An 11,596-nucleotide genomic window follows, 5' to 3' on the forward strand; every position below is an offset into this window, starting at 1 on the left:
CTCTCAGAGGGCACCCTAGAGGGCCTGACTAGGGTGGGGATTCCCTGAAGAGCTGAAGTTTCCAGCCCTGCAGAGAAATTGCCCAGGGCACCTCAAGTTTGGGGGTATCGGCTCTGAGGCTGTTGCTGCCTTTGGCCCATGGAGCTCTGTCTGGACCTCAACTCCTACTCTCTGCCCCTCCCCTTGGAGCCTCCCAGCATCCTCACTCACCCTGAAAGGGAGAGGGGAGTGGAGGTAAGGCAGCTGGATGTTGACTCCCTTGTGGCATCTTTCTTCCCACCTACAGCAATCTCTCTCTCTCTCTCTCTCACATACATACATACATACATACATACACACACACACACACAGGACTGTACTTCTTGGGGATATGTTGCCCTGGAGACTCAGTGAGTGTGAGATGGAATGAGCTGAGACCTCAGCTACTGGGCCAGCTCTGAGCCCCTGGAGGGTCAGGGACCATCTGTCCTATTAATTGTAGTCCCAGCTCCAGGCACATACAGGTCACTGCGTAAATATCAGTAACTAAATGAAAGGACTGATGAAAAAACGAGGGACAGGCGGATTTCAGGCCGCCAAGTGGAGAAAGGCTTTGAAGTGTCGGGCGGGGCTACGGGCCTCCGCTGGAGGACAGGCAGGCCCACCCTTTCGGAGTCCTGCCCGCCGCGACGTCACCAATCAGGAGGGAGGCGCGGCCTCACGGGGGCGGGGCCTCCGCCGGCGGTTGCGTCACGGGAGGCGGGACCGCAGCTGCCCTGAAGTTGCAGTGGGCGTCGGTCACGTAGCTCAGGTTCTCCCGCTACGGTCCCGCGCATTTCCGTTCCTGTGCGGTGTTCCTGCCATCCCTCCATCATGCCGATGTTCGTGGTGAATACCAACGTGCCCCGCGCCTCCGTGCCGGACGGGCTCCTCTCCGAGCTCACCCAGCAGTTGGCGCAGGCCACTGGCAAGCCGGCCCAGGTCAGCCGGGAGGGAACAGGAAGAGGGGGTGTCCGTCGGCCGAGGTGGTCCCGGGCTGGGGCGAAGGGAGGCGACTCCAGGCGGGGAAGGGACGGGGGGCGCCCCGGGCCTGGCGAGGTCGCTCGGATCCTCTGACCGCGCCCTCTCCCCACAGTACATCGCGGTGCACGTGGTTCCGGACCAGCTCATGGCCTTCGGCGGCTCCACTGAGCCTTGTGCACTCTGCAGCCTGCACAGCATCGGCAAGATCGGCGGCCCGCAAAACCGCACCTACAGCAAGCTGCTGTGTGGCGTGCTGGCCGAGCGCCTGCGCATCAGCCCGGACAGGTGCGGTAGGGGGCGCGGGGGGCAGGGGGCGCACGGCCCGCGACCGCACGGCCAGCTCAGCTCGACTTCTGTCCCTTGCAGGGTCTACATCAACTACTACGACATGAACGCGGCCAACGTGGGCTGGAACAGTTCCACCTTCGCCTGAGGGCTGCCCGGGACCCGCCTGCACCAGGCCCTGCCGCCTGCAGTATTTGCCCGCCCTGCTCCCACCTCTCGGTCGAGAGAAATAAACGGTTTAGAGACAGCGGCTGCCTCGGACTTCCTTGGCTTATGGAGGAATCTGTACGGGGCGGGGACAGTGACTGGAGAACCAAGGTCGGGAGAGGTGCCCCCTCAGAATCTGCTGCCGTGTTGCTTTTTGCTCAGTTTTTCCCTCCTGCGCCCCCAGCAGAAGGCCCAGTCTTGGTTGGCATCCTGTCCTGGCCACAGACCCAGGAATGAAACTAAAATGGGAGCCTCCCACGGCAGGTTTATGACAGCTGGGAAGGAACCCAGAGTTGAGTCTCCCCCCAGAGTTGAGTCTCCCATCCGCAGGGGCAGGGCCACCACGTGGGCTAGGTCTGGCAGGGAAGGTGGGGGGAAGGGAGGGGTTGGGCTCCAAATCTGATTAGCCTGAGAGGTTGGAGGATCAGCTGGTCCTGGACCTTTCTCTCTGCCCCGTTTTCCCTCCATCTTCCAGTTGGGCGAAGGGTACCCTGAGGGGAGAGAGCCTGCCTGGCTCCGTCCCAGGTCACTCTGCTAGCACCAGTTTCTTGATCTGGAAAATCCCATTGTTTGGGCCTGGAGACCTCTGGCCGAGGATCCCTCCAGTCAAGTGTGGGGGCTCCTTTGTGAGGATAGTAATAGGATGGTGGGCAATTTCAGTGCCAACACCTGGACCCCAGGGCCCTCGGCTGCCCTGTTGCCCATCCTACTGGCTGGGAAGTGCTCCTTGCACAGGCCAGTTGGCTTGGGCTGGAATGCCTCACCACCCAATGATGTGAGAGTCTTGATGTGCCCAGGCAGATGGCCAAGCAAGGGCCAGCCACTGGCATTGGGGATTCACCTGCTTGGAACTGGCACTAGTCAGCTAGGGTCAGCACCTGTGTCGCCCAAAGTGAAGGACCAGATTGGCCCTTCCTGCACTGCCTGCTCTGTGGGAGAAGTCAAGTTTATTTCAGCTGCTTGCACAGAGGGGGCTCCTTGGGCTGTGTGAACACTGTTCCTTGGGGCTTGGTAAAGGTGGGGCCTCACCTCTGGACTCCTGTTAGCCCGGAGCTGTTGATAGCCCTTGTTCTTCCTCAGCTTCTATCTGGCCAAGGACATCCTACTTGGAAGGTGATTTTTAAAATTCCATGGCATTTAAGTGAATTTGGTTTTGGAAACTAGGGATAAGGGTTGCTTCCTGGGCCAAGCCTTTGAAGCCTGTTACTTTTGATGTTGGCAGTGACGAGCAGGCCTGCCTGAGCCACAGGCAGTGACTCCTAGGGAAGTGACTCCTTCCTTAGGATGGCTGCCAGTGGCCCTGCCCTTGCGCCTGGGTCAACTATGTGGTGTCACTGTGAATACCCAGCAGGCATGGGCAGAAAGCTCTGGGTGCACAGCCCAGGCTTGATTATGGCAACTTGAGAACAACCAGGCCCAGGGCTGCTGAGCTCAGTTGGTGCTTTCCACAGGGATCCACACCCTCCCTCGCTCTCTTCCATCACAGCATTCGTGGCAGTCTGTCCTCGGGGGCAGCCTACCTTTGCCAGCTTGCTCATCAAGATGCCTGAGGATTACTTCTTCTCAGTGCAAGCTGAATTCTTATTTCTACCCACACAAAAATTAGTTCTCCATGAATTTAAAGCCAAAAAGAAAAGATCATAAAGATCTTAAAAGGTTGTATAAGAGAATGCCATCTTAAGTATTTCTTAAATGAGACACAAAAAGCATGTATGACTCAGGAAAAGATGGACACATTTGACCTTGTATTAGTATGACACCATAAAAAGGGTGAAGAGACATGCTGAAGTGTTTGCAACTCATATTATTGACCAAGGGCTCATAACTAGAACATATATAAAAAAAACTCCTACAAATAGGTAATGGACAACCCAGTAAAAAAAATTAGCAAAGGACTTTAGAAACCACTTCACAAAAAGGTATATTTAAATGGGAAAGGTGTTCAATCTCGATAAAAATCAGGGAAATGCAATGAAAGTCACCATAAGATACCACTACCACCTATAGTATTGGCTATGATTAACACACCCATAAAAAACCACTCCTAGGAATGTATCCCAAAGAAACTCATATCTGGAAACAACCAAAAGTCCATCAATAATAAAATGGATAAACAAATTGTGGTATATTCATGTCATAGAATTCTACACAGCAATGAAATGAGCAAGCTACAGGTACAATATCACCATGGATGAATCTCACAAGCCATACAGATAATACAATTTATTTAAAGTTCAAAAATAGGGAACTCCAAACTGCATTGTTCAGAGGTCCAGGCCTAGGTGGTAAAACTGATGAAAGCCAGGAAACGATTTTCATCACAGTCAGGATAGTGATCCTACTGGGAGGAGGGAGGAGGGAGGAGGGAGGGGGAGGAGGGAGGGGGAGGACACATGGGAGTTGACAGGGTGCTGCTGTGATATTTTTTTCCTCTGTTCTTACAAGTGCCTGTGTTATATTTGTTAAACTGCTATGCATTTTTCTGTGTGTGTTATACTTCACGATACAAATGATTACACGCACACAGGACAGAGGGAAGACCATACCATATGACGGTGCTGCCTGACTCCCCCATCCCTCTAAGCACTTGTCCCACCTTAGCCCATGCCCAGGGTTGACCCCACATTGCTGCCCTCTCCCCAGCCCACCCCCACCCTCCCTGACTTTCCTGCCACTGGTGTTCCTGGTGGGGTTGGGGGGCCCTTTCCCGTCATCTCCTCATGTTTTCCATGAGGTATTTCCATCCCTGGAGGAGTTCTCCCAGCCCCCTTTCTGCACCCTGAACTGCCTGGCTTGGCCCGCTGGGCCTGCTCTGCTGTGTGCTGCCGCCTGCCCTCTGGCACATGTGCCACAACTATGGCAGGGACCCTGAGATTGGAACTGGAAGAAAACTGTTCTACTCAGGCCCTCTCAAATTCACATCTTCTTGTGCAATGGCTTCGAGCTTTGAGTCCACAGCAGTAACCCCTGTGAAGCTTTGGGGAGGCCTGGTGTGTGTGCAGGGGCTTCCTGGGAACGTTTGTGCTCCCCCACAGTGCCTTGGTGCTGTGAGCTGATGCTATGGTTGTATGGTTGGCTTTGAACTCATGGCCCTGATGACGGGCTCTACCCTGCTGCGTTAGCAGGGTCCGTTTGGGGGTTTGATCTTAGCAGCTCAGGGCAGGGCTTTCGGGGTGGTCACAAGCTCACAGTTGTGTTCTTTCTTTAATAGGTGAGGCCTTAGGAAGCCCCAGCTGCTGGGGTTTGGGGAGCAGTGGGAGGCCTCCAGGGGGCTTGACCTGTGAGGGGACAGGGTGGTGAAGGCAGCTCCAGAGGGCTGCGTCTTCTGAGGCAGGACAGGGATGGGGGGTTCTCAGCAAGGTCCAATGTAGGCACTTTCAACTGCAAAGGCAGTGAGGGGGTGGCGTGCACCTGCGTGGGAATCTTGGGCCATCATAGGAAGTGGTGACTGGTGAGTTCCTGCGAGAGCAGGGGCTGTGGAGGGTCCCTCCTGCACCCTGGAAGTAATCCTAAGCTCTCGAGAGTTAGTTCCCTGAGTTGGGAGACTGAAGCCTGCTTGCACACGGAAAGGTGATAATTAGTTAATGGACAATAGCATTCCAAGGAATTGGGACCCTTCAGAGAATATGCCATTTTCTTGGGTTGAGATAGAAAAACAGCTCAATGAAACCACACCCAACAGCTAGCAAGGCCGGTCAAAGGCCTGTGCTAGGAGCCATCTGTCCCAGGGGAGTCAGGTTACCTCGGGAGATCCTGAAGGAACTGGAATGATTTGAAAAACATGCTACAGTTTTACTCTCAGAACAGAAGCAATAGAAAATGACAGAGAAAGGTCAACTGTAACTGAAAAATCATAAAACAGTAAAACCACTATCATTAAAAAGGAAAAAAGAAAAGAGAGAGAGAAAGCAAGAGCAGCTAGAGAGAGAAATGTCCTTAAGAGAAACCTGTGAGGTGTCAGGAGACACCCTGGGCGGAGATGAAGATGTTGATGACACCTGGAGAGGACCAGGCCCACAGACCATCTCAGGGGACAGGCAAGCTCCTGCTGGGAGAGGAGGGCAGAGGTTAGGGCAAGGCCGCTCCCCAGGAAGCCAGGTGACTCAGAACACTCTTGAGGGGTTGGCCATTCAATGTTGCCAGAAACTGTAAGAACCAGAGCCTGGCAGCTCTCAGGCTGGCTGTAGAAGATATGGGCAAATTCAAAAACAGAAGTTCAGCATCAAATACTGAGAAAATTTTAGGGTGTGTTTTAGGACAGCACAGTTACTGTGGGTGGGGTCCCGGGACTGCTTGTGCCCTAAGGGAGTATGGTTAGGTCTCAAGTAGGCTCAGCTGAGCCCGACCAGTGGCGAGTAGGGCCAGGCTGGCCACAGGTTCTGGAGCCATGGGACTGTTTCAACAATGGATGCTTGTGATGAAACTGGAATTAACTGTTTTTTCTTTCTCTGGCCATGGGAGACCCCAAGAGACAAAATCTAGAGGAATTGATCAGAAAAAGTAAATGTTTGGGCCAGAAAGCAAAGAGAAAGGAAAAAAAAGGAAGGGTGTTGGAATCCCATAAAAATGGGTACCCTCTGTGTAGTGAAGAAAAAGGATGAAACCCGTGTCAGGAGCCCATATAAGCACCACCGCTAAGGTCTCAGCTGAGCCAACTTGAAGCCACACGTGAGCCAACAGCATTGTAAGCAGACAGACCCTTCCTGCACTGGGAACTATGTTGCAGAAACAAATACCACTCAAGGCTGGGAGCACCCCCAATGGAGGACAGCCAGTGTCCTAAGAACCAACATGGCACAGCTGCTGCTCCCTGTCCCTCCATGGGAGAACCTGCTCCAGGCGGGATGTGCTGACAAGGGTGGGGAGCCGCAGGACAGAGGGAACTGCCCTCTGGGCAGAGCCCAGACTTAGTCGCCCTGTCACTAGGCAGAGTGCAGCACTATACACACAGAGGGAAATGGAAATTATAAGGTTTTAAACATCCTGGAAATTATCCTAAATGAGACCCAGTGACTGGGCTGCCCCCAGGACAGGTGATGCCCGTTTGTGAGAAGGCAGGACTGACACACGTGCTCAGAGAGGAGGAGGAATGCAGACGTTGCTTCCTGGCCCACCCAACATGCTCGAACAGGTTCAAAGCTGACCCTCCATCGGCTCAGACTCCCAATGTGTGGGGTCTGGGCTATTACTCTTCCTGTCCACTTTCCTTCCATCAGCTGCCAGAGGTTTTCTGCTGGGGTCTGCAGGCAGCAGGAAGAGGGGTCTACATGGAGTTGAGCATTGGGTTTTAGGAAAACCCAGCAGCCTGCAGGCTGCCCCAGGGATTTTCTTGTGGTAAGCAGGCCTATGAGGCAGTCGCCATCTACCTCATCCGAGTAACTCTGGATCTTTTAAAAGAGCACATGACAGGTTACTTAAAATGCTGAGATGTGGGGAAGGACCCCATTTCAGGAGCGACCCAGCCCTTCCATGCCCACTGGGTGGATTTGGTGGGCACGGAGCCTTGGACAGGAAGTTAACACCACTGGGCTCTCTGTGAATGCTTTGGGTTTTAATCTTTGACCTTTCAGTTTTTATTTCTTCAAACTTTAACCTAAAAGGACAGGGAATTTAATTTTTTATTTGAGTTTCACTCTAGGAAATTCATAATAACATTCCTTTGTTGACTTTTTTATTATCTTTGTCATTTTATCTCTTTGTAGAACCTCTGAGCCAAATTTGGACTTTGAGTTTGGACCTCATTTAGGATGGGAGTAGAGAGAGTAGAGAGAGAATTCTTAGTTTGGGGTCCAATGTGCCCTTGGAGTTCAATAACACTGGGTCCTGACCCTTCCCAAGGCCTAGGTGGGGGAATGTAAACTGCCTACACAGCCCCGAAGGGAGTGGATAGAATAGTAAAGGTCTCCCCTTCCCCAGGAGGCCCTTTCACTCCCCACCCTGTCCCACCCGCCACTCTGCTCAGCAAGCAACAGCAATATCACTGACCCATGAGTTTGGGAAACGAAAGTGGTCAGGTTTAGTTCAACTCCTTTGGGTCCTCTCTTGGAAATGGCCAACCTTGCCATGTGTGTGCCCAGCAGTGCCCTCTCTAATATTGGGGGTGAAGCAGAGCAAGCCGCCCAGCTTGTGAAGGTCTCTCTCCATCACCCCAGACCCCCAACCGTCTGCTAAGGAGCAGCTCTCCCAGTCAGTCCCACGGGTTCCCACCCCCGCATCCCCCTAATTCCCACTCCCTTTACCTTCCCCCCAACCCAGCTTTGGCTTCACTCCCCTGACCTTAGCTGGCCTGTCCCCAGAACCCAACACCCATTTTCTCTGCTGGAAGCAAACCCCCAACTATCAGGTAAGCTTTTTTGTTTTTTACAGCGTTGGAGAGACAGAATATGATGAGAAAGTGGAGGCGATGGGGAACAGGAGGAGGAGAGGAAGAGCCAGCACCAGGTATCATTGGGAGGAAAATCACCAGGGAAGCAAGCAGGCCCGCACGCTCTGGCCGGCTGTTTGCCCTGCAGCTGGGACCTCCGGAGCTGGTGGTGCCCTGATCCTGGGCCCAGACACTGGGGTAAACCTACAGTGTGTAGCCCCTGCTCAGTTGGACCCATTGCTCCTTGCTACCTGGGCCACCCTGTCACCACCTCTGTTGACTGGCCTCCCATATGCACTTTCCTCCCCTGGGGGGGCCCTTATCCTGGTCCCCTGACTCCCCTGGTCCTCTTCCTTATAGCCCCCTAGAGGGGAGGATGGGCTACTCCAGGCAGCCGAGGCTTGCTGGACCAGAACAGCAAATCCTCCATTTTCCAGGCTTCTCCAAAGGGCCAGGCCCTGGGGCACCCACCAACAGAGCTCAGAGTTTCTCTGTGATGGCTTCCACCTGCCCCAGGGTAAGGGAGGCTGTTGTGAGCAGGGCTATTCTGCCTGGGGCAGGGTTAGCTTTGAGTCAAGGCCCGGGTGATTTCCCCAAACAGGCAAGGCCCAGGCCGGGGTCAAGGCCTCTGGGTCTACTTTCCCCCTTTGGCCAAAAGGAATAGGAGGGGATCCTCTGTAAGCGACCCTTCCCAACTTCCCAAGCAATTTCCCCAGACATTGCCCCATGTCATCCTCACAACAACCCTGTGAGGTAGGTATTGGAAACCTTAGTTTAAAGGGGAAACTGAGGCTTAGAGAGATAAAGTAGGAGGCCTCTCCCACAGTCACACAGCAAATTAAACGCAGTATCAACCTCAGGCACAGCAGCAGGAAGACAGTCGCCCCCACCCCAATGCCCTCCCTTCCAAGCTGTGGCCTTGTCTCTTTTCTTCCAATTCTTCTGCTCTTTTTCTCTCCCATTTCCCCTCCCCTTCTGACATGTTATTTTTCATATTTGTGGATGAGTTTTCAACAGTTCTATTACAGAACAGGCAGGGCAAAGGGGAGCTGGCACAGGGTTCTGAAGGGTCTGTCTGGGACCTGAATCCATTTTTCTGGCTCCCACTCCTTGCCCTTTCAAGAATTGCGCCTGTGGTTCAAAGGTCAGCTTGACCAGCTATGGTATGCGACAGAGGGCATGGTGGGCTCAGCAGGGACAACTCTGCTCAGGGCCAAGGACCTTCTTCTTGTCCAGAAGAGGGGTTTTGGGGGTAGGCACAAATCTCAGGAACCTCCCTGCTGTGTATATTGAGGGGAAGGGGGAGAGATGGGTGGGGGAGCTTGTGTGTGAACACAAAATTAGCCAAAATTAAGAGTCAACTAGCCCCTCTGGATTGTTCAAAAGCTTATGCTATCTTCTGTTGAACTTTCCAGGGGCTAACCTTGAGCCCTGCATGGCTGCAATTATTTAGAGGTGGATTTACAGTAAAGGTAATGGAGCTTAAGCATTAGGCCTCTGTTTGTCCTGGGAGGGGCCCTAGCAATGCTTTCAATTCTTAGGTGCTTTTGGAAAATTCACCGAAGATATTTTTCCAAGTCGGTTGAGGCCCACTCTTTCCATTGCAAATTTCCTCTGTCACACATCTCCTGTGGGAGTAGCAGTGGGCATTTTGGATGTGGCTACAGCGGAAGGTAAAATTGGGGGATCATTATTGTCTGGGTTGAGTGGGATATATTTATGTGCTTTGAAATCACTCCTGTGTCTACTTAAATTATTATAGCTATTTTGGTGCATAAATGGCTTGTGGGGACACGCTTACTGCCAGAGGAAAGATGACAGAATTATCTATTCTCTCCACAGGAAATATTACAAAATCATGGTCCCATAAAAAGGTAGTCAAGGAGTCTGCAGTCAAAAAACATGGAGGGAGGACTATTTTAAAGGTGAAGGTGTGTCCAGCAGTTAAATAAATAAAATATTTCCTTTTAAGGAAAAAAAAGTCAGGATATTTTTTTTGAGTTTGTGTGTTTGTAAAATTCATAATTTCTTTTCTCAAGCTAAATAATCGCTTTATAAAAAAAAAAGAATTCCGTATCATTTTGAGTGTGTTGACAATGCCTGGTTTTCTGTTCAGCCTCTTTTTCCAACTATTCATTCAAGACAATGTCATCTGGTTCTTATGGGTCAGACTCTAATCACAGCTCTTAATAGGGTCGCTAATATTCTCTGTGGTTTTGTTCTCATGCCAAGCCAGGTGCGGCTCTCTAGAACTGAATCCCCACTTAATGCATTTAAACGTAATGTGACCCAATAGCTTCCTTCTCCCAAGCTTCCTGATTCCTACAGAAATCATCATCCCCAAGGCACACAGGAGGAAACTGAGGCCAAGGCTAATGCTGAGGCCGAAGATGGTGACAGTGTTAAAGATGACAGTGTAACATAAGGGACGAGGACAAGGCAATTGATGAGGTCAAGATAACTTCAGTCCTTTGTCCCAAGGCCATTCAAGTTAGTGACAAAATAACTGTCTCTAACAGATTCCCAGCCAGGGCTCTTTTCCCACAGCAGCAGCCTCCTTCTGGAGCCATAAATGCCTTCGTTTATATGGTTTCATTCACAGGCCATCTTAGTTCTACTTAAGCCTCCGGAGAACTGAAATGACTTTCCCAAGATCACTCAGCTAGTAAGTGACAGATCCAGGTTTCAAATTCAGGTCTCTGGACTCAGCCAGGGAGAACGAGAGCAAACAGTTCTGCTGACGAGACTGGCAGCCAATTAAGCTGACCTGGCCCTCCTGGCAAGTGGGAGAACAAGGAGAACATGGCAACAGCAGGTTGTGGTCTGAACAAGTTGGCTCCATCCCTTTCTTTCCCCAATGGTTCCCCAAGCCATGTGGATTGGGTTTTCTTGTAACACATCCTTACATTTGAGGGCCCTATACCCTTGAAAAGAACTTTGTGTCTCAAAAGGTCTTAGAAGGAGGGAGAGCGGTGATTATTTTACAGATGACAAAACAGCCTCAGACAACTTTTGGAGCTTAACAATCTCCCCATCCGTGTGATCAGCAGTAATGTTCCCTAAAGGCACAGGGGCCATTCGCCTTATGTCATAGGGAGAAGAACACACCACCCTCCCTGAGGGTTGTCGGTTGAGACCCCAAGGCGCTCTGGCAAAGGATGAACAAAACATGAGCTAGATGGGGGGGGTCAAACCCAAGAAGTGGGTCCCACATGAAGTCTCCCTATTGACAAGGATTACAGAAAGGGGTCTTTTCCAGACCCCCTAATCTTGCACTTGGTCCACCACACCTGGAAGCCCTGAAATCGGATTGGGGTATTTATGACAGACTTCTCCAACGTGGAGTTCTCAGCAGGCTGGTGTTCTCTCCCTCACCTCCCACTGACATTCCTTCCTTGCATTGCCCCTATCTATCTGATCCTTCCTCTTTCCCCTCCTTAACCCCAGAGGTAAAGAAAGGTAAGTCTTAGCGTAGTTAAGAGGGAGCTTTAGGCACCAGAAAGAGCTATGGTCAGACTTCCAACTACATGTGAAAACAACCTCTGAGGTGGTCCCTTCTGGGCTCCAGAACTGGGCTCTTAATTCAAGTTAAAAGAGCTTTTGTTCTTTTCTTTCTATATGCCCCATCTCCCCATTTCCCCTGACCATTCTTTCCCTACACTATCTTGTATGTAAAAAAAAATATTGACCTGCTAAAAATTAGTAAAGTTGTACTCAATGATTTGGTTTATAAGGCTG

At 51.5% G+C, this 11,596-nt stretch overlaps 1 protein-coding gene across 1 annotated transcript; it reads left to right on the forward strand.

Annotated features, from left to right (window-relative positions):
* The first annotated feature begins 739 nt into the window (after positions 1-739).
* Positions 740-1,534, forward strand: MIF (macrophage migration inhibitory factor). Its single transcript, XM_019719905.3, has 3 exons — positions 740-960; positions 1,115-1,287; positions 1,369-1,534. Exons 1-3 carry the CDS (start codon positions 853-855, stop codon positions 1,433-1,435), a joined length of 348 nt encoding a protein of 115 aa, XP_019575464.2. The 5' UTR covers positions 740-852; the 3' UTR covers positions 1,436-1,534.
* The last annotated feature ends 10,062 nt before the right edge of the window (positions 1,535-11,596 follow it).

This window comes from Rhinolophus sinicus, chromosome 9 (genome assembly GCF_057876585.1).
Source record: "Rhinolophus sinicus isolate RSI-liver-muscle chromosome 9, RSI-T2T, whole genome shotgun sequence".
NCBI classification, from domain to species: domain Eukaryota; kingdom Metazoa; phylum Chordata; class Mammalia; order Chiroptera; family Rhinolophidae; genus Rhinolophus; species Rhinolophus sinicus.